The sequence below is a fragment of the Panthera tigris genome, chromosome C2, assembly GCF_018350195.1.
Source record: "Panthera tigris isolate Pti1 chromosome C2, P.tigris_Pti1_mat1.1, whole genome shotgun sequence".
NCBI classification, from domain to species: Eukaryota; Metazoa; Chordata; class Mammalia; order Carnivora; family Felidae; genus Panthera; species Panthera tigris.
The window spans coordinates 6,147,255-6,170,915 of NC_056668.1; the positions used below are offsets into that span (position 1 = coordinate 6,147,255).

The 23,661-nt window shown below is 45.8% G+C and overlaps 1 protein-coding gene across 1 annotated transcript in view; it reads right to left on the bottom strand.

Annotated features, from left to right (window-relative positions):
- Positions 1 to 9,088: 9,088 nt before the first annotated feature.
- SH3BGR (SH3 domain binding glutamate rich protein) overlaps positions 9,089 to 23,661 on the bottom strand; it is a 58,659-nt gene continuing 44,086 nt past the window's right edge. The window contains exons 6-7 of the mRNA XM_007090474.3: positions 11,342 to 11,471; positions 9,089 to 9,558 (exon numbers count right to left, since the gene is read on the bottom strand). Of these exons, the coding sequence (XP_007090536.3) occupies positions 11,376 to 11,471 (96 nt within the window). The 3' untranslated portion in view covers positions 9,089 to 9,558; positions 11,342 to 11,375. The remainder of the gene's footprint in view (positions 9,559 to 11,341; positions 11,472 to 23,661) is intronic.

Genomic DNA, 23,661 nt, shown 5'->3' on the forward strand with positions numbered 1-23,661 from the left:
GGCAGCTACGTGTTGACCTACAATACATCACATTGAAGTGGCAACCTGTTTAAATACTTTTAAAAAATTTTTTAATGTTTTATGTATTTTTGAGAGAGAGAGACAGAGCATGATCAGAGGAGGGGCAAAGAAAGAGGGAGACACAGAATCCCAAGCAGGCTCCAGGGTCTGAGCTGTCAGCACAGAGCCCGACGCGGGGCTCGAACCCATGGACCACGAGATCATGACCTGAGCTGAAGTCAGATGCTTAACCGACTGAGCCACCTGGGTGCCCCAATAATTTTTTTTTATTGAATGGTGCTATATCCCAGCTTCCTGAACTTAACTCAATTTATCCATAACAATGTCCTTAGCTGATTGATTCCAATTTCATCCATGATTCTGTCTTCTCTGGACATGTTTCATGAAGGAATACCGGAATATACATGCACAATGATTATATAACAAAGATTAAGTTATAGACACATCGGGGGCGCCTGGGTGGCTCAGTCGGTTGAGCGGCTGACTTCAGCTCAGGTCATGATCTCATGGTCCGTGAGTTCGAGCCCCGCGTCGGGCTCTGTGCTGAGAGCTCGAAGCCTGAGCCTGTTTCAGATTCTGTGTCTCCCTCTCTCTGACCCTCCCCCGTTCATGCTCTGTCTCTCTCTGTCTCAAAATAAATAAACATTAAAAAAAAAAAAGTTATAGACACATCTGTGTTTGGGGATGGCATGAACGAATACACTGCTGCCCTGCCAGATAAAGGAAAGCCCATCGCCACGTCCCGCTAGTGCCCACTATTCCCCAGCCCTGGCGAAGCAGACTAGGTAACGACTCAGCAGTAGGTCTGTGACCGGGCCCCCAGCGGGCTGGAATGGTGGTCCCCTACAGGCCGGCTCTGGATTACCTCTTCTCTCTGTACTGGTCAAACGAGAGAACTAAAGAGTGAGCATATGGCTTGGCCACTTGCTTCTCTTGGAAGTTTGGGTTGCTGTGGCTGTCTCTTGATTTTCCCGGGGTGGCCTTGTATTTATGGCTAAAGGGGGCAATGGGAGTTCTAAACAAATGGTGTGTGTGCTGCTAAGAGGGACTAACCAGGCACAGGGGAGAGTGAGGAGGCCGAGGGAGGCCATGCAGAGAATCTGATATCATGGCTAAAACTTGAAGGGTGAGGTTTTTCTGGAAGTGAAACGAATGAAGGCATGACAGGAGAGAGAGAATAGCAGGGCACATTCTCGGGCTTGGGCACAGGAGAGAACACAGGATGCTTAATAAAAAAAAAAAAAATAGCAATTAACTGTGGCCTGGTTGTGGCGGAGAAATGCAGAGAAATGAGCCGCCTTGGAAAGCACAGCCAGGTCACATAGAGCCTCACTGGACGTTTGGAGCCATCTGGACTTCACGCTAAAAGCCAGAGGCAGGACGGGAAGGATTTCCAGCAGCGAGGGGACGCCATAAGGTTTGATGAGGCTGACGATCATGGACTGAGCATGGGCGAGACTGGGGGCGAGGCGCTCAGATATATTCCCAGTCCTCTCCACGACATCGGATGCGGCCCCCAGGACCACCTGAGCGTGCCGCTTTGGGAGGTCACATTACCCAGATCTGTGTCGTAGCTCGGCCACCAACTCTATTTACTAACTAGGAAAAGCATAAACACTCCTTGAGATAACAAATATCCCGCAGGGAGCGAAACATGGCGTTCCAGATCAGACCCATCCAAATTCAGCCACGTGAATGTTGTAGTTCTTGCCAAAAGGACCCACAGTAGAAGGGTTCTTTTGCCTTCCCTTCCCTTCTTTTCCTTTTTAACCTAAAAACTATTCCATTCAGGGGCCCCTGGGTCACTCAGTCGGTTAAGTATACAACTCTTGACTTCGGCTCAGGTCATGATCTCACGGTTTGTGGAATTCTCTCTTGGGATTCTCTCTCTCTAAGTAAAATAAAGAAACTAAAAAAAAAGAAGTATTTCAATCAAACAAATGGAATTATACCACTTGTCTTATGAGGCAAAGCAACTGTGACAAATAGATGTGTATGCACATGTAATATGTATACATACAATACAATCACTGAAATTTTTCTCTCCACTAAACTAACATTTCACCAACATAATTTCTGCCCTCAGAAAATTCTCAGTGGGGGACGGGTTTCCTTCTATGAATAAAACAGGAATTTGAGTCAAATTTAAGTAAATCTTTTTTTTTTAATGTTTATTTATTTGGCGGGGCGGGGAGGGGGGGGAAGTGGGAGGTGGCAGAGAGAAAGGAGAGAGAGAATCCCAAGCAGGCTCCACGCTGTTAGTGCAGAGCCCAAGGTGGGGCTCGAACTCACAAACTGCAAGACCATGACCTGAATCGAAACCAAGAGTTGGATGCTTAACTGAGCCACCCAAGCGCCCCCCAAATTTAAGTAAATCTTAAAAAAAAAAATTTTAACTGTCTATTTATTTTTGAGAGAGAGAGAGAGACAGAGCATGAGCAGGGGAGGGGCAGAGAGAGAGGGAGACACAGAATCTGAAGCAGGCTCCGGGCTCTGAGCTGTCAGCACAGAGCCTGACGCGGGGCTCGAACCCGTGGGTGCTGTGGTATAGTAAGCCGTATATCTGGTCTTTTTCTCCGGTTCCTGACAGAGCTCCTAAAACCCTTGCAATTTCCTGAGTGATAAGTGTCTTTTGTTATTCATAATGAGCCCCAGTGTGTCTTGAGAAGACTCTTGAGGGGGGAATGGGAGCTGGTTGCCAGAAAAACCAACCTGTGATTAGAAGGTTAGACCTTCCGGCCCACCTGACCCCCACATCCTGGAGAGTGAGTTCAATCATCAATGGCCAGTGATTTGTGCCTACATAATTCATGCCTACATAGGAAACCTGGATAAAAAGTTCAGAAACTAACCCCAGGAGTTAGTGTCAGAACTGAACTGTAAGATATCTGGCTGGCATCAGAAAATTGGAGAACGTGCCAGTGTTAGAAAAACAACACAGGTGCAAATTACCATATAAAGTAAACCTCAGTGAAGCTGATTTAAAAAGAAAAGCTTCCAGGGATGCCTGGGTGGCTTAATCGGTTAAGCATCCGACTTCGGCTCAGGTCATGATCTCGAGCTCCATGAGTTCGAGCCCCACATCAGGTTCTCTGCTGACAGCTCAGAGCCTGGAGCCTGCTTAGGATTCTGTGTCCTGCCCCCCCTCTCTTTCTGCCCCTCCCCCACTCATGCTCGTCTCACTCTGTCTTTCAAAAATAAATAAATGTTAACATTTTTTTTTTTTAAAGAAAAGCCTACAACTTCCAAACTGTTCTCTGCATTGGGATTGTCTTCGGGGCCAAGGTCCACAAAATTCTACTCAGAGCTGCTCTCCTTCCATCTGATTTTTACACTTGGAGATCCATTTGAACTGAGAGCTCCATGGCTTAAAAATATATATTTGAAAACCACTGGTTCCTTTGTAAGGGTCCGTTGGGAGTGATCAGTCTGCTTGGCCCTCGTAGGTGAGAGAATGAGGGCCTGGCTCTTTCTCTGAGTCTAGATTCCTTCTGGCCAACATTTCTTAAACCCAGCTGCACATCTCATCGTTTGAGGAGCTTCCAAAAATACTCTGATGCCTTCATGGTGAGTTGAAGACACCATTGTTGTACAAAAAGTCCCCAGGGATGCTAGCCAGATGGAGAGCCATCTCCAGGTGGAGAGCCATCTCCAATGCATGTTCAGGAACCATCCGGAACTCTCATTCCCCTGCCTAAATATTTCACAGAGAACCTCCTCATATCACTGAAATCCCTTGTAACCACTCTGAGATACCATCAAGCTGCCTTTTGGTGGATTTGACTGAATAGTATCTCAAGATTTAAATCTCTATGAACCTAGTTAAAGGCTGGAGAAGAGCTCCACTCCTTAGAGCAAAATAAAACCAGGTTGTACTTCTCTGCTTCATTTTTGAAGAAACTGAAGAGAAATTAGCCTGTGAGTATGAGGTTTTTAATATGAGCTTCATTTTCCTCCCAAGATAATTTCTGTTTCCTTGCAGTGGTAGACAGGCATTTTTTTTTTTTTTTTTTTTTATAAAGGGAACACAGAGAAATCTGATCTGCTACAAAACCGGCAAACTAAAAATTCATGTCCTGGGACTCAAGTGTATGTCGCCTCATTAAATCTTCCTCAACGAAGAGCCAGAAGGAACCATCCTCTCTGCTAAAAATACCGTAAGGAGCTAGCTGAGACCTGGGGCATCATTGGGTGGCCAGTGACAGCTAAGCCCCGGAGGAATTCTGGGTATACCCTTTAGCATCAGCAAGCGAGGTATACCCGAGGACAAGTAGACTGGAAAAGGCAGATGACAGTTTTTCGTTTCTTCACTCTGCAACCTAAGACTCTGGGTCTGAAGCCACCGACCCATTTCTAGAGTACTGTGGGCTGACAGAGGTTCACATCCATCTATAACTGGGCCTGGCGTTGGCGGCCACAGCCAGCGGCCCAAGAATCTGAGAATGAAGGGGATGGAATTGCTCCCTGATGGTTCAACTGAGAAGTCAGCACATGTGGATTACAGCTGAGAAGTTCCGGTTCCCTTCCTCCATGCGTGAGCGTCTTGACTATGGCATTGAGTCTAAAGGCAGAACACGAGGACTATCAGAGTCCTGGGAAGGATGCGCTCTGAGGACAAGGCACCCGCTGCCCACTGCCCAACCAGAAACTGTCCAGGGGGTGGGGCTGTGGTCAAGGGCAAAAGAAAAGGGTTTATTGGGAAGGCTGGTCCTGGCCGTGGGGTGGAACACAGGTACATCTCAGTCCCAGCTTGGCCATTTCTGGGCTGTGTGACCTTACGCGAGTACTGAACGCTCTCCCCCGCCCCACCTCCCCGCCACCTCACTTTCCTAATCTGCAAAATGAGGATGATGTCTACCTCATCAGGTTACTTGTAAGGATTACGCGAAGCCCTTAATACAGAGACTGACTCATAGCAGACACCCAATAAACGTTAGCAAATAAAAACATGATGAAACACAATAACCCGGGCCCACTTTGAATCCTGAACTGGGTGTTTGAATCTTGTGACCCGCGGAGAAGGCATCATACTCCAGTGCAAATGCATTCCGCCCCGGCTACTCCCTGTCCCCTACACCTTACACACACTATGCACCCCCTGGCTGAGTCACCTCTCACGGTGCACCTTCCGGCCCTGAGAGCATCACCACGTCTTTCAACAATCTCTGGATTTCTAGTTCTGGAAAACAACCCGACCCGCTGATAGGTTTTAAAGATTTCACAGCTCATTTTTTTCTACTTACAACAAAGTCCTTCCAAAAGAAATAGAAAAAAAAGCCAAGGATCTTAGACGATCATGAAAGAAATGCTTTTGTGAGGATCATGAATATATCTCCCAACATTTGGAAATATGCTGTGTTAGGGCCGAAGGGCTTGGAATGGGGAGGGACAATCGGCCACTTGGCTCCTCAGGGCTGTTTATACTCCTGGGAGGGGGTAGAACCATTTATAGGCCACAGGAGGATCCTGCACTTATACCAGAAGTGTCCGTAGGCCATCAGTTGTTGACTGACTTTAGACTCCTTCCGTGTAAGGCAAGGATGTGAAATTCAAACAATCCATCCAAACGAAACAATGGTTTTCATGACATTTAAGAATGCACAACATTTTGGGGGCGACTGGGTGGCTCAGTCGGTTAAGCGACCAACTTTGGCTCAGGTCATGATCTCTCAGTTCAGGGTTCAAGCCCCGTGTCGGGCTCTGTGCTGACAGAGCCTGCTTTGGATTCTGTGTCTCCCTCTTTCTCTCTCTGCCCTTCCCCCAGCCGTGCTCTGTCTCTCTCTCAAAAATAAATAAACATTAACAAGATTAAAAAATGTATTAAAAGAAAAAGAATGCACAACGTTTTACCCAAGATAAAGGATCTCAGATAAAAGCTTTATAAACGATGTGCTAATTAATTGACCAGTGGGTGTGCCGGGTTTCTGTTTGTCCTTCCTCTGTCCAGTTGACAAATCCCCTAGACCCGCCTTCTGATTTCAACAGTACCCTACCTTGTACAAGTTGCCAGGGGGCTCTGGGGGCAGCACACTGTGTCAAGAAGCTTGTGTTTTATCACCACCTAATGGTCCTTCTTCATTATTACAATTCACTAGGGTCAGTACACCTCACCACGCTTGCACAGGTGTTATGCCGAAACTGGGTTTGCAAGGAAACACTGAAAAATATTCCCCAAAGGGGGCGCCTGGGTGGCTCAGTCAGTTCAGTGTCTGACTTCATTCAGCTCAGGTCATGATCTCATGGTCTGTGGGTTCGTGCCCCACGTCGGGCTCTGCGCGGACAGTTCAGAGCCTGGAGCCTGCTTTGGATTCTGTGTCTCCCTCCCTCTCTGCCCCTCCCCTGCTCATGCTCTCTCTTTCTCTCTCTCTCAAAAATAAGTAAACATTAAAAAAAAATGTTTTTTGAAATTCCTCAAGGAACTCAGCAGGCAATAGATCTCACTCTGTTCATGCGCCTCTCACACTGAGTCTTAAAACCACACACTGTCTTTATCACACATCTTGGATCTGGGTTCCAAATGAAGATTCCAACCCCAGGAAATGCGAGGAGACCCCAGATGGGGAGAAGTAGAGTGAAGAAGGGAGCATTTATTGCTTAGGGGCTAGAAAAGTGCGTTTAGGGGCGCCTGGGTGGCTCAGTCGGTTAAGCGTCTGACTTCGGCTCAGGTCATGATCTCGGTTCGTGGGTTCGAGACCCGCGTCGGGCTCTGTGCTGATGGCTCAGAGCCCGGAGCCCGTTTCGGATTCTGTGTCTCCCTCTCTCTCTGACCCTCCCCTGTTCATGCTCTGTCTCTCTGTGTCTCAAAAATAAACATTAAAAAAAAAAAAAATTTAAAAAAAAAAGAAAAGAAAAGTGCATTTAGACTTTTTTTGTGTAGTTTTTCTACTTAAAACATTAAAGAAAAGAGAAACCATTACTTTGAATTTCAGCCCCCTGTAAACTAATAAATCAAATTCTGTACCTCTATTACCTTCGGATCATCAGACAAGTATTCCATTTTACCATGTTTTCTTTTTTTGGAACGATTCTGCTTGTTCACTTGGGTTTTCCTTTTCAGTTTCTTTTTTTTACGTACTCATAATGCTGTTTGGTTTCTAAAAATTTCCTATGCTGATAAAGTGTGTTTAAAACTGTATTTTGATGAGGTACCTGGGTGGCTCAGTCGGTTAAGCGTCTGACTTCAACTCAGGTGATGGTCTCACGGGTTTGTGGGTCCGAGCCCCACGTCGGGCTCTGCGCTGACAGCTCGGAGCCTGGAGCCTGCTTCAGATTCTGTGTCTCCCTGTCTTTCTGCCCCTCCCCCACTCACGCTCTGTCTCTTTCTCTCTCTCTCTCTCTCTGAAAAATAAATAAACATTAAAAAATTATTTAAGAAACTGCATTTTGATATTGCACAGTCCATGTTGGGGGATTTTCCTCGCTGTGCCACTGGACCCACCAGCCACTGAAGGTTAAACCGAGCCTGCAAGAAAGCTGATGCTGTTTGTATGGCACTATGGACCTAAGGGAAGTCCGCATTGCAATAATACGTTAAGACAAGGAAAGGAGAGTAAATACAACCACACTCACACAATGTTAATTTTCTGATTACAGAAAGACCGATGTAAGAAAAACAATTCAATTTAAATAAGTGGTCCTTCTTGTTATCTTGCTCACTGTTAGCATAAAGTCATTTTCACTTAAAAATATGAGAAATAGAGAAGGAAAATTGGCATCCAGCTAAATAAATCTGTCTCCATCAGACTCCACCACAAAAGAGCTAAAAGTCAACCCCAGGAACAGCAAAAAGCTTGAGGCTTCTTATAAGCAGAGTTATTACAAAATTATGTGTGCTCTTTAGATAGGAGAACATTTACTGCAATAAAGTACAAAATTGACATTAATTTTTAATTATATGAATTTTCATTTCACTGTAGTCTCACCTCACTTTTAGCAAAAAAGAATTTTTTGTTGGTGTTTTCTATTTTTTTAAAGTTTTTATTTGTTTATTTTGAAAGAGAGACAGAGAGAGTCGGGGGGAGGGGCAGAGACAGAATCCCAAGCAGGCTCCACACCGCCCTGACACGGGGCTCAAACCCACAAACTATGAGATCATGACCTGAGCCGAAACCAAGAGTCGGATGCTTAACCGACTGAGCCACCCAGGCGCCCCAGAAAGAAATGTTTTTCAGGTAGCCTACTTCAATGATTAGGAACAAAATAATCTTAATTCTCTTCAAAATGCCTCGTTTTGTTACCAGGGTAACAAGAAAAGAGCGGTTTCCAGAGTCTCTGTGATGCCCACAATGTCAGCCACCACCCAAGACGTTCCCAAATGATGCAAACACGCTTCACTGCAAAATCAATAGGCAGACGGAGGAGGTGCCGTTGACGGCCACTCCAGGGTGAAGGGCCAGAATTATCGTTCAATAGAAATGCATCGAGGGGGCGAGATCTTCTGACAGGATGGAAGCAATGCTTTTGCAGCAACAGAAATATTAAGGAATAGCACAGATGCCGAGAGCGGAGGGATGTCCACAAAATTGGACAAGAAAGAAAAAAATACCTCTGATGATCGGAGATGGGGTGGGTGTGCAGAGAAACGCTTCAAGCCTACCTGGTGGACAAGTCAGAGGGGCTGGACTGGCTCTCGGTCAACTGTGGCATCACGAGGCACAATGAGAGTAGCGGGCTCTGCCTACGGCAGCCCTGGCTGCAAATCAGTAAAAGGCTGCGGGAACAGAAGCAGACACTCCTTTGGTGCAGAAACGTGCAAAAGGCACTGGGGCGCAAGTGTATCTGCCCTCACCATCATCCCCACGCATGTGGATGGCAGACTTACACTTAAAGAAGGCCTCCAAGATAATGTGCCTGGTTGAGTGTGTAACACAAAATATGATCTAACAAGACAACCAGTGTCGTTGGAAAACACGGGCCGAGTAACCGGTGCCTCAGGAAACACGGAGCCCCGTGCAGACAGAAAGGGTGTGCTAAGAATTCAGACCTGGCAACAGGCAGACGGAGTTCAGGCAAATCCAAGTAGACATTATAAATAAAAAATTAATGTTCCTTGGGACAAGATGTCTGCTATTAATCTTTATTTGGAAGATCGTTTTCTGGAAAGCTCTTTATTTTCCAAGCTCTTTATTTTCAGTGAATTATCAGACAAGTTGCATAAGGCACATACAAAGAAATACTTTGATTATGTCACAAGGAGAAGCTGTATATTTTGAAATCATTTTTCAACATCCTTTTTTTTTTTTTTTCAGGGTATTAGTAAGAAGATCTATTCATGCAGAGCAAAAAATAAGATAAAATAAATAAGCAAAGGCCAAAGATGTCAGGCACATGAAGGTATGTATGTGTCGTCCTCACGGAGAATTTCACGTTGATACGATTAGGGAGACATATCCGCGTACATCTCACCATGTCAGATAACGCAATTCCTCAGTGAACCCCGGGCGTACTGAGAGAGGGGTGCTAGCTTTGTGCCAAAGCATTTTGTTGAGGTTGGTTTGGGGGGAGACGGTTGAAATACTGCTTCGTGGCTTGAGTTTTCTAAAAGAAAGGGAAAATATTAGGGAGAAGAGTGTTAAGGAGAGACAATGTTCACCACAATCTTCATTATTTATCATGCATTAGGGAGAAGTTTTACGTTTTACTCTGTAAACCACTACTCACCATTTGCCTCCAAGTGCAAGGACAGGAAAGTGAATGTTTTTCATGGAAAATTAGACCGGGTTTATATCCTTTCCCTGCGCTAACACCTATCAAACACCACAAGGATGCCAACATCTCCAATTAACAGTTTCCCCACTGAAATTCAATGGAGAACGGAGAGGCTGAATTTACCGCTTAGCCCCGGACTAGGATGTTTAAATGGTCCACACCGAGACTGGAGGGCAGTATTGAGAAGCAACCGTCTTGGGGAGGAAGAATTCAGTCTCAGGCTATAGATTATTTCTCCTGGCGCATTAATTTAGCATCAGTTTCAAACCCAGGAAATGAGAATTCCTTTCTAGTTCGGTTCATTGTTCTCCCCGTGTTGTACCTAAAACCACCTTTTCAGATAAAATGCGTGGATTCCCCATGAGCTGTGAGACGGGGTTGGCTTTGGACACTGAGTGGTCTGCCCGGTTGAACGCACGACGGCACTGCAACGTTGCACTTGTAAGGGTACATACGAACTCTCTCCAGGAGTTGGGCGGGGCGGGGGGACTTCAGGGGGATGTCACTCACTCCTTCACTCTCAGGCATTTTAACCTCACAAAAGACTACTGTGGACTAGATTCTAAACTCAAGAATCAGTGAAACAGGCAAAATGTATGGGCTACAGCTGGATTTGCTTTTTTTCCCCTTTGAATCAACTCAGTGTTTGAGCATTTCCTCCAGGTCCTCAATATCCACTGTCATTAGATACTATCATTATCATATTCATATGTTTACAAACTGTTAGGAATTACATAACGATTCTACATGGTCCGAAGTTTAAAATTACAAGACAGCAAGCATACTTGTCAAAGATACGCCAGGCGATCTGCACTGAACTCCACGATGTTTCTACAGGAGTATTCTGGTGAATACTTGATAAATGAAAATGTCTGTCGAGTACTTCTCGCGAAATCTCTAGCAGCGATATTTTTCTCTCGTGACCAGCAGTCAGCGTTGTGATTTTTTAAGGTTGTAATTTACTGCCCTCATTGTGAACCCCGGCTGTCATTCCCCTGTAGATGAGTAAATTTACTGGGCAGTAGGCGTCGGTGTAATGGAACGTGGATTAACAGAACACGCCCGTGCTTTCACTTAAATGAAGGGCACACAGAGGAAGAGGAGGAAATAAATACAAAATAAGCTCCTCCTAGCCTCCAAGGTATGCTTTTTTCCTAGGAATCATATAAACCATAGCCTCCCATACCCTGGCACGCGAGACACGGGTTAGACGGAGCTCACCCGCCCTGAGGCTCCAGAAGGGGGCAGCCTGGGGCCTTAGTGGGGGGAGACAGACAGGCCTGAATTGGATCTTCGTCTCCCACTGCCAAGTGAGGGGTACTAGAGATCCAACAGTGTGGTGGCGCCTGGGTGGTTAAGCGTCTGACTTCAGCTCAGGTCATGACCTCACCATTTGTGGGTTCGAGCCCCACATCGGGCTCTGTGTTGACAGCTCAGAGCCTGGAGCATGCTTCACATTCTGTCTCTCTCTCTCTCTCTGCCCCTCCCCTGCTCATGTTCTCTCTCTCTCTCTCTCAAAAATAAATAAACATTAAAAACAATTTAATCTTAAAAAAAAAAGAAATCCAACAGTATAATGAACACGTTCTCAACCCCAGGACTTGGCGATTACCTGGAAAAGTTGAAGAAATAAAGCATGAAAAGGCCTAAGAATCTTCTTCTTCTCCTTGTTCTTCTTCTCCTTTTTCGGCTTCCTCTTCCTCTGCTTCCCCTTCTGCTCCCTCTTCGGTTATTTCTTCCGTCTTAATTTTAACAAAATTTTCATTATTGTTGAGGAAGATCACAGATATAGCAAGGAAAGAGACGTAAAATCTCAGACTAGAGATGAGGGCCTCCCACATCCCCCACCCAACACATACACACGCATCACATACACAGTACACACAACACACACATACTCAAAGCACGCACACACGATATGTATCACACACACAATACACATACACACACAGCACATACACACCACACACAATACATATCACACACACAATATACACAACACCCAACAGACACAATACTCACAACACACAGCATACAACACACATCACCCACACAATACACACAACACACAGAGCCCACAATTTAGGACGGTGCTGCAGAGCAGTAGGTTAATTCTAATGGGTTTCATGATTCCTCTTAAGCACATAGTCTTTACTCGTATTAATGGACTATTCTCATCAGATTACCTTTAAAAATTCAGAAGCAGTTGGAAGAATAAAATACAAAGAGAATTTCAGCAAATAGAATGTTATCAGAAAAGATGAAGCTTTTAAATGTAGAAGCTGGTTATATTTTGTTACAGCAATCTAATTTTTTCAATCCCAAGTCATCAGCGACACACACATATAACCTGAAATTACTTCCAAATTAATAGTACCTTTGTCTTATTTTTATATATAAAAATGCATTTTTAAAAATGGAAACTTGCCTCTCAAGAGAAAAACTGATTATTGGAAAGGTATAACTTATAATTTTAAAAATCATAGAGTAAAACAGGCTAGGAATAACCTTTAGGTCTAAAAACAGGGATTAATTTGACAAAATGACATTAAAAATAATGAAGCAGATCTATATTTTCTATGTCCTCCCCCAAAATACACACACATTCCATGAGTGAAAGTAGATTACAGGAGTTTTCATCGAGGTTTGATAAATATGTGCATGTCTGTGTGTATGCACCTGTGTGTTTGTGCATGTGTGTACATGTGTGTGCACATCTGAGTGTGTACATGTATGCATGTTCTGTGCATATGTGTTGTTCACACGTTTTGTGTGCATGTACATGTGTGTGCATATACATGAGTACGTGCATGCTCGTGTGTGTTGTATGTACGTGTACATGTGTGCATGTGTGTGCGTGTGCATGTGTACATGTACGTGTGCATTTGTGTACATGTGCTGTGTGTAGCTAGTGGTTATCTCTGGGTAATGGGCTATAAACTATTTTTGTGTTCTTCTCTTATCTGTATTTTCTAAATTTTCTATAAAGACCATGAACCATTTATAATTTTAAAAAGCAACATGGGGCACCCGGGTGACTCAGTCGGATAAGCATCCGACTTCAGCTCAGGTCACAATCTCACAGTTTGTGGGTTTGAGCCCCGCATCAGGCTCTGTGCTGACAGCTCAGAGCCTGCTTCGGATTCTGTGTCTCCCTCTCTCTCTGCCCCTCCCCTGCTCTCTCTCTCTCTCTTTCTCTCTCTCTCAAAAATAAATAAACATTAAAAAAAATTTAAAAAGCAACAAAGGTTTTTTTAGGGGAATTTCTTTCGACATGTGGGATCCTCTTTAATGCTGATGACCCTCACCAATAAAGGATTTGAAGAAACACCGAGACAACACATTTGGTGATTTTTGGTAAATTAGTCACCCTTTTCTGGAGTTCTCCATTTTAATTTAGCTCTCCCTGATTAGCATTTTAAAACAATCCAAAATGTTCATTCACAGCATTCTTAAAACTCTTGATTATAATGAAAGTCACTGAGACTCAGCTAACACGAGGGCTGGGACGCCTGGGTGGCTCGGTCGGTTAAGAGTCCAACTCTTGGTGTTGGCTCAAGTCATGATCTCGCGGTTCGTGAGTTCGAGCCCCCCCCCTTGGGCTCTGTGCTGACAGTGCGGAGCCTGCTTGGAATTCTGTCTCCCTCTCTCTCCCTCTCTCTCCGCCCCTCCCCTGCTCATGCTTGTGCACTCTCTCTCTCTCTCTCTCTCTCTCTCTCTCTCAAAGTAAGTAAATAAACTTAAAATATATTAAAAAAAAAAAAAAAGAGGGAGAATCTGAGAATGTCCCTTTGGACTTGCCCTCACAATCCACTAACATTCTCTCAACTGATGCCTCTACACACTGACATGACTTCATCCCTATGAGGGCTTAAATTTAAAACTCCCCAACGCTCAGCTACTAAGCCACAAATTCCACCAGCAAGCAGCTGGGCAAGAATCTCGATTCTGCTTCATTTTGACACGGAGTGCCCTCTTGCACATCGTCAGCGGTACAAACACAGGATGCTGCCGCTGCAGTGCTAAACTAATGACAATTATCATGAAGTTCCTTATAATGAAGTCCGCCCCCAGTGCCTATCCGGAAGCAAAACAAAATTTCTCAAACGAGAAAAAGATCATTCTTGAAAGCTTTCACAATTACACTGGTAAAATTAGAACATTTCAATCAGGGGGAAAAGAACGGGAAAGAAGAGAATTCATTCGTAAAAAGACCTAAGCCGAGTTTCAGACATGCCTGGGTCTGGGGTCTCTATCCCCCTTCTCATCTCCTGTTACTCATTTCAATCCCCAAAAGAAAAATAAGGGTTTGGGGTTTCATTTTACCAAACACAAGTTCCTAACATAAAGTAAACCCTATTGTCTTTGAAATTCAATGGACTTTTTATTTTTATTTAAAAAAATTTTTTTTAACGTTTATTTATTTTTGAGACAGAGAGAGACAGCATGAATGGGGGAGGGTCAGGGAGAGAGGGAGACACAGAATCTGAAACAGGCTCCAGGCTCTGAACCATCAGCACAGAGCCTGACACGGAGCTTGAACTCACGCACCGTGAGATCATGACCTGAGCCGAAGTCAGACGCTTAACCGACTGAGCCACCCAGGCGCCCCTCAATGGAGTTTTTATGATGAGGATCAAAACAGTGGGAGTTCTTGGGGCGCCTGGGTGGCTCAGTCGGTTAAGCGTCTGACTGGGTCTCGGCTGAGGTCACGATCTCACAGTTTGTGGGTTCAAGCCCCACATCAGCCTCCATGCTGATGACACGGAGCCTGCTTGGGATTCTCTGTTTCCATCTCTCTCTGTGCCCCTCCCCTGCTCGCATTCGGGCGTGCATGCTCTCTCTCTCCTTCAAAATAAACAAATAAACTTTAAAAAAAAACAAAAAACAGTTGGAGCTCTTGCAATTGGCCTCCCCTTGCAAACACATCAGGTTACCTAGAACTTAGGTTCTAATCCAGTGGTTCTCAGATGTGATGGGGCACCAGAAACACCTGAAGAGCTTGCCGAACCACAGTTTCCTGGGCTGCACCTCAGGGTTTCTGATTCGGTGGATCTGGGACAAGGCCTGAAAGTGTGTGTCCGTACAGGTTCCCAGGTGAGGCTGCGGCTGCTGCCCTGGAACCCCACTTTGAGAACCTCTGCCGCAGTCTACCTCGTCTCCCTTAAATCACGCTGGTTGATAACCAGAGCACGGGGGGCACCCACAAGCAGTACGTTTGCCATCGGCACCCACTGCAGTCTTCACTCTCCAGGATGGGTTATGTTGACATACTTGTGTATGCAGGTTAGAGCCGGTCTGTAATTCCACAATTTCAATAAACACCATGGAAATCAATGAAATAGGAGTACGGAAGGATGTTTTTCCTTATGTGAACTTAATGGAATGCTTTGGAAAGACCCTGTACATGTAAGTCACCTTAAAAACCTGCCATCGGGGTGCCTGGGTGGCTCCATCGGTTAAGCATCCGACTTCGGCTCAGGTCATGATCTCACGGTTTGTGAGTTCGAGCCCCCCATCCGGCTCTGTGCTGACAGCTCAGAGCCTGGAGCCTGCTCCGGGTGCTGTGTCTCCCTCTCTCTCTGCCCCTCCCCTGCTGGCTCTCTCTTACGTGTGCTCTCTTTCTCTCTCAAAAATAAACATTAAAAAATTAAAAAAAAAAAAAAAAAAGGAATTCTTCCCAAATCAATAAGGCTCTCCCTGGGCAGGTTCCCACTAGAAATCCCCGGACCATGTTATGGTTTCCTAAGGTCACATATCTTCCAGACACCCAACGATGCGCTGCATGCTTAAGCTTCCCGGTTACTACGTACGTGGCCGTAGCACAATGTCTAACGTGGACTCAATATTATGTGCTGCCCTGACATCCGGTAAAATCTGGACAGCCGGAAATGGCCTACACACTGGCCTAAGCTCCCACAAAGGAGGTCTCCTAGCCAAGCAGCCGGCTTCGTCAAGGACCCGGGCACAGTGCCTGCCCGTCCCCTGCGATGAGTCAAACAAGCGAATCCAAACAAGTGAACCAGGACACGCTTCGCTGTCTTGAATCCACAAAGCCTGCCTCCCACGCCCCGATTGTTCACACTGTCCCAGGGCAGCTCCCTGTGTCCCTGCACCGTACTGACGTCTTATTGATGTCTTCATCCCTTGGGCTTTGAGAAGAGGTGACTAGTCATCTGCTGGCAGTCTCATCTGCCCGCTGTCACGCGGCAGGTATCAGCCATCCCCGTGGCCACCGGAAGGGAATCCTTCCCTCACCAACCGGGTCAAAACAGCACTGCCAAGCACCGTGCAAGCTGCATGAAGTGTGCACACTATGCAATAAGGGGTAAAGGCAGAGTGGAAGAAGGACCCGGTCCAGCCTGGCCTGACTCTGCAGACACAAGGCTCGGAAAAGGCCCGCAGCCACGCCTATTTCTCTAGCCACGCCCCATTTCTCTAGCCACGCCCTATTCCTCTAGCCACCTTTCTTGGATACATTCACCTCCCACTTATATTTCCCTTCTCAGCTGCCTAAGGGAGGCTCTTCTGGGATGCAGGCTGCATCGGCTTCTTCACGTCATGAAGAACAAGGAGAACGTGGCTAAGGCTGCGATTCTCTGACCTAAGAGATGTTTTCATTAGGCACCACCGTTAATTACGCTACTGTACCTCTTCCCTTGCTGCCTCTCCCTTTTCTTCCTTAGGTCCATAAATACAAAATAAAGGAAAAAATACGAATTCACATAAATTTTAAGTTGAATCTAAAAATGAAACCAACTATGATAAAAGTACATTCCATTGAAATGAAAGACAGTAATTTGTTGATAAAATATATAAATAGCCAAGACATGATAACTAAGCAATGCCTTCTTATTTCATGCGTTATATTTCAAGTCCTTAGAATATTATGAGATTAGAGACATTTTTCCACCACTCTTACTCCTGAAAAGATATAATTAATTAGTAATACTGCCTAGGGGCACCTGGGTAGCTTAGTTGGTTGGGTGTCTGACTTCAGCTTAGGTCATGATCTCACAATTCGTGGGTTCCGGCCCGACATGGGGCTCTGTGCTGACAGTTCAGAGCCTGGACCCTACTTCGGATTCTGTGTCTCCCTCTCTCTGTGCCTTTCCCCCATTCACGCTCTCTCTGTCTCAAAAAAAATAAATAAACATTAAAAAAATTTTTAATAGTGCCTAATTATATAATTAATTTTTGTCTGTATTCAAAGAATATTGCAGATCTCTATCACTACCCAGGAAAATTCAGACCATATACGTAAGCAATTAGAAAATCTGAACAAAATTATGTCTTTTCTGACTTTATGTGCCTATAAGTATGCCCTTACTTCAGCTTTGAAACGGCAAATAAAGGTAGGTCATCAAAAGCTTTTCTTCCATCAAAACAAAATACTAACATGGCTGAACCATTTAGTAGTTAAACACTGATTTCTGGTTAAAGAAAGAAATTTACAAGGTAAGAGAGGGTGAGGCCATGCCAAGTTCACACAGGTGTCTACTCTGCCCACTGGAATTTCTATGTCCCTAAAGCTGTAGGACCAGGCTGTATCTCCTAAAAAGGCAAAGAAGGAAGAGTTTTTCCATCCCTTTCCCAAAATGGCCCTATGAGAAGCCTTTGTGAGGCCAGTGTACTACAATTACTTTAATTAACCGAAGGGAACAGTGCCTAAAAGCTCCTAATGCCTTACAACTCAGGCAGTGAGCTCACAGAATCTTGGACTGGGGACATGAAAGCAATCTGTATTCCCAAAGCCTCACACTCAATCCCTCCTTTGGACAGGTGAGGACACTGAGGCCACAGAGTTAAGTAATTTGCCAAAGATTAGAGGACAAGTAAGCACCACAGTCGGGATGGACTTCGAGGCTCCTGGTCCCTGATTCAGTGCCCTTCCCACTCCACATGCTATGTCTCAAGACCAGTAACAGAAAAAGCAGAATCATACAAGGCGGGTGATGAGGGCTCATCACACGGCCACATCCCTCAGTCCAGCTCCATGTTCTCGGCCGGTTCTGGAATAATATTCTCAGATTCCTGAGGTTGGCAGAGAAAACACAGAACCTGAAAGGCTGCTCGAGCTGGCCAGGCTGAGTCAGCCTCAGAGATTTTCCCAATACTGGGAGTCTCCAAACTCACCTTACATTAAACACCACTGGCGACACGCCAAGTCTTAGTGCTAAAATAATGTCCAAGAAAAGAGAGACCCACACTCGGTGCAGAATTCGGGTGTTGGTTCCTCAGCAATGTGCTGACTGTACCTCTCTAGTATCGCCCAGTTATGCCCAGGCCTGTCCCTCGTCTGCCACGACCCCCACCTTCTCTCACCCGGGTCACGGCGCCTCTGGTCTTCCTTATCGCCGACCTGCTCTCCACACTGTGGCCAGGGATGCTGTTCTAAAAGACAACACCTTGATGCGCCTGGGGGGGCTCAGTCAGTTAATCATCGGACTTCGGCTCAGGTCGTGATCTCATGGTTCGTGGGTTCAAGCCCCACATCGGGCTCTGTGCTGACAGCTCAGAGCCTGGAGCCTGCTTGGGATTCTGTGTCTCCCTCTCTCTCTGCCCCTCCCCCTCTCATGCTCTGCCTCTCTGTTTCTCTCAAACATAAATAAACATTAAAAATAATAATAATGAAAAATAAAATACAACACCCTGCCATGTTTTCCTCATGTTGATCACGTCCATCTTTTCATGGAACTTCCAACCATTATTCTTAGAATGGCTGAAAGGCCATCACAATCCAGACCCTGCTTCCCCCACTCCCACCTCGTCCCTCCCCACCCTTTATTTCAACCTTATGGACCATATGCAACTTTCTCACATTGGCCACACCCTCCAGGACACTACTTAAAATGACCTTCCTGGCCCATAAGGCTGAGTTACGGGACCCCCTTATCTGCTCCCGCGACTATCACTTTTCTCTCTGACTGGTCTGCATTCTTCTTGAGGCACAACCTGCATCTTTACTCATTTTGGGATCTCCAGGATCCAGCCGCTGTCTGGAACCGAGGTGTAAAGCTCAATAAAATGTGCTAAGTGACCAGATCCATGAACGTATACTCTGCTAGTAACTGGATTCTCTTCATATCCACATGAGATCAAATAAAAATATGCAACACTGAATTATCAGCTACACAGTTTCCCCTTTTTCTAAATTCAATTCTTTACATGAACTGTATTCAGCCAAAACAAACACATTAACAAGATGTGCACTGTGAAAAAGGAGGGTACCCTTAGAGTGAGGCTGGGGGACTGGAGGGGTCCCACAGGAATTAAGTACCTGTCTCAACTTTTACAGGTCAGCTAGGAGCAGTTACCGAGGGACCTAGGACTCTCTATCGATATCTGAATTGACCTGAATTTCTTGAAAGAGACATTAAATGGGTTAAGCAATTGCCCAGAGAATTTACAGAAATACTTAGATGCAAAAAACTCAAGTATGCTTTGAAGAACCCCAGCTGTTACCATCACTGGCTCTAGTGGAACATAAGCTCTGTGGGAACAGGGACTTTGTCATTTTCATTGCTCTGTCCCCAGTCCCCAGAATTCTGCCTGGCATGTGGCAGTATTCAATCTGTCGATAAAATGTTGAGTGGGTGAATTTATATTTGCTAGTTCTGCCTCGAATCCCCTGGAGGGGCAGGGGATCTATGATTTCCTTTTGAAGTTTATTTATTTTGAGAGAGAGAGAGAGAGCACAAGCAGGGGAAGGGCAGAGAGAGAGGGAGAGAGAATCCCAAGGAGGCTCCATGCTGCCAGCATAGAGCCCAACGCAGGGCTCAATCCCACGAACCATGAGATCATGACCTGAACCGAGGTCAAGAGTCAGATGTTCATCAACTAATGAGGATGTAACATTTAAATAGAACTTACACTTCCATCCTTAGTTCACAGAATTATAAAAGATGAGAATTAGGCAGATATTGAAAGTCATCTATATACAATGCCTGAACAGACGTTTACTACTGGCAAATAATTACACTGGCAAAAAGGGTTTTTTTAAGATCATTGTAATTGCACGGTCAACTGAGCTAAGCTCTTGCAAATCATAGGACAGGCTATGCACCATTCACCTGACGAAGCGACAACTTGAAATCACTGTCCCTTGCTGTTCCTGTAAGAAAGCTAGTGAGGGGAAGCCTCAGAAGTGGGGAGCCTTAGAACCTTCACCAGCAGCTATTTTTGCCAGGACTTGGCCAGCGAGGCAGGCTGCAGAGGCAGCAAGTGGCCAGGACCAAGGACAGGTGTCGGCCGTGGTGAGTGTCAGGCAGTGGCCAGTCAGGGCAGGTGGCTGGTGTGGAAGGAAGCCCGAGGGCCAGCCCAGGGTGACCTGAGGTGGGCAGTGGGCCTCAGAGCGGCTGGAAATCTCACGGACAAGGGCAGAGTTCTCTCGATCTTCAGGCACGACAGGGACCCAGCCTGAGATTCACCAGCTCCTCACGGACCTAAACCAATGTCTGCCCTTCACGAAAGCAACTTTCCTCAGGGCCAGTTCTGGAGGAAGCTGGGAGGGCTTAATCATGTAGCCAGTCAAGCTAAGGTCTTACAAGGTTTGGGAGAGGACCGCTGAGTTGGCAAAGAACACAACTTAAAATAATTTTACCTCAAGGGAAACCAAAGGCCAAGGTGAACATTCCCAGGCTCCCATAAAGTTCTCACGATGCCCCAGGGCCGCAGCCCCCTCTTCATAGTGTGCCCTCAGGCTTTCCTCCCTTCCTCCTCAGGTACCATTCACAAGCCTCCCCTCCCCTCCCTAGCCCCTCGTCCCTCCCGGGTCGGCAGGGAAGGGGACCACAAAGTCCCCTCTCTACCGGGGGTCTGAAGCAGCAGGTGAGATCTTCTTAGGCATAAATGAACGGTGTTTCCAGTGTTCACCGCCTCCCAAATGCCCCCCCAACCTGTCGGCACGTGGGTAACACCCATCTTGGCATCTGGAGCTTAAGAGCCCGGATGCTTGGGTTGGCGGTCAGGGGAGGTCCATTTCATTAAAGGAGGTAATGGTTTCTGTCTCCATTTCTGATTTTTTTTTTAATTTTTTTATGTTTATTTATTTTTGAGAGAGACAGAGACAGAGACAGAGTGTGACAGAGGAGGGGCAGAGAGAGGGGGAGACAGAACCCGAAGCAGGCTCCAGGCTCTCAGCTGTCAGCATGAACCATGAGATCATGACCTGAGCCTAGTTTGAACGCTCAACCGACTGAGCCACGCAGGCGCCCCATTTCTGATTTTTTTTAAATCAAGAGTGATATTCTTAGATAAATATTCCTCCCCAGTAAAATGGCATCATTTGAGGGGCGCCTGGGTGGCTGAGTTGGCTGAGCGTCTGACTTCAGCTCCAGTCATGATCTTGCAGTTTGTGGGTTCGAGCCCCACATCGGGCTCACTGCTGTCAGCACAGAGCCCACTTTGGATCCTCTGTTCCCCTCTCCCTTTCCCTCTGTCCCTCCCCTGTGCTTTCTCAAAAAAAAAAAAAAAACATTTAAAAATAAAATAAAATAAAACAAAACAAAACAAAATGGCGTCATGTGGGTGTTTACGAGTATGTGCCCAGTGAGCATGTGCAACAGTTGAGATCAGGTGAGCAAGCCCACGCCTCAGACACTTCCTCAGCTGGCCTGTCACTCGGTTTACCACTGCCAGCTGCTGGCGGCAGTTGCTGACGTCACACGCTTGAAAGCTGCTCGTGGCACACAGATGAGTGGCATTTAACGCACAAATGAAAGGTTTGAAATAGTGGTGCACAGCAAATAAGGTCTGTAGTCTGCTTCACAGAGAGGCACCAGCACCATGTTCCTGGTGCCGCTATTGTACCGTGGCTATCTGTGACGTCACCAGGGGCAAAGCCAGGTAGGACACTGAACGAGGTCCCGGTTAAGTCTGTAATTATTTCAGAATAAAAGGTGAAAATACGTGTGCATTCTTTGGTCTAAATAGTGTGGCTGAGTGCCAGGGTATGAATTACCGTTGGGTTCTCCCCAACACACAAAATTGGGGACAGGGAGTCGAGTCTGCCCCTCCCACATTCCAAGGAGACAGCCCCACGCTGGCTGTGGCTCTGGGATCCCAGGGGAGAAATTCTAGGCCTTGCTTTTCAAAACTCTGGGCTAACAGAGGTGATCCCTAAAAAGGGGGGGCTTGGAGCTTAGGTTCAGAGTGGGGTTGACAGAAGCAGGCAGGCTGAAGACAGAGGGACAAGAGGAGGGACACTCTGCGCCCAGGACAGCAGCCATCCTGCGTCAGAGGCATGTCCGCCCGCGTCCAGCCGGGGCAGAGGGCCCGACCCAGCCGAGGGGCCAGCACTCAGTAGCTGCGACGGACAGCAGGGAAGCCATGTGTCACCGCGACCACCACAAAGGACCAGAGCCCTCTCCCCGTCCCACTGTGACTCAGGGGTGACCTAAGTCCCTGCAAAGCCCCTCACCCCAGCTGAAGTTCCTGCCAGCGTTCCAGATGGTTTTCAACAGAGCCAGAGTTTTATCTGAACAAGCACTGGGGGCGCCTGGGTGGCTCAGTGGGTTAAGCGTCTGACTCTTCATTCTGGCTCAGGTCATGATCCTTAGAGAGGATGAGATCGAGCCCCCTCTGTTGGGCTCTGCACTGAGCGTGCAGCCTGCTTGGGATTCCCTCTCCCTCTCTCTCTGCCCCTCCCCTGCTCCTGAAGGTACGCTCTCTCTCTCTCTCTCTCTCTCAAAATAAATAAACATTAAAAAAAAAAGTTAAAAAAGCGTTGGCTTTTTCTGAGCTGTAATATCTAAAAGAACCTACTAGATTCGTATGTTGAAAAAAAAAAAAAAAAAAAATTGACAATAAATTTCATATATTGAAAAAAAAAAAGAACCTACTAGAATATGTCTAGTACTTTGAAAATCAATGTTTAAAGGGTAAAACACAACAATCTAATTGGCTTTTCTGTTTGTAACAAATTAGTTTATCCAAGCCTCAGTGCACTTCAGGCAAAAAGATGTTATGTCAAACAGCCTGGACGGCCTTCCCAGCTTAACCTTTAAAAATAAACCCCAAAACCACTAAAACAGATGGGAGGTTCTTTAAGTACAAAATACAGGCATTCTAAGTATCAGATAGTTTTGTCTCCTTTTTAAATTTCAATCCAGGGGCACCTGGGTGGCTCAGTCAGTTAAGCATCAGACTTCGGCTCAGGTCACGATCTTTCGGTCTGTGAGTTCGAGCCCCGCATCGGGCTCTGTGCTGATGGCTTAGAGCCTGGAGCCTGCTTTGGATTCTGTGTCTCCCTCTCTCTCTGCCCCTCCCCCGCTCATGCTCTGTTTCTCTCAAAAATATATAAAACATTAGAAAAAATTTTAATTTCAATCCATTTTCTTATATATTCAATGCCAGAGCTAATCACGTTATTGTGCCATTTGTAATGCTTACTGACAAATCATGGGTTCTTTTTTTATTTTATTTAACTGAATTAAAATGAGTCACACAGCATGGATCATTTGTCAAATGGGAAAATGTCAGAATCTGTCCTTATGTAGACTAAATGTTATTAAAGAGTTGAAAAGTGAGTTTGATAATTAACGTGACTAATACAATCATCTAAAATTAAAATGTTTTTTACTTAGTGTTTTCTTCATCATAGCACAGGTAAAAATGACAGAAATGATTTTTTTAAATTCCTGTCAGGATTCACAAGATTGCAATTTACTTTGTAAAGGGCTCACAATTAAAAAAAAAAAAAAAAAAGTAATAAAGAGAACTCCCAGGCCAGATGGCTTAGTACCTCACTAAACAGTAGCTGGGAAGCTAAAGCAGACCCATCCTTGGGGCGCCTGGGTGGCTCAATTGGTTAAACATCCGACTTCACTCAGGTCATGATCTCACAGTTCGTGAGTTCAAGCCCCACGTCAGGCTCTGTGCTGACAGCTTGGAGCCTGGAGCCTTGGAGCTTCAGATTCTGTGTCTCCCTCA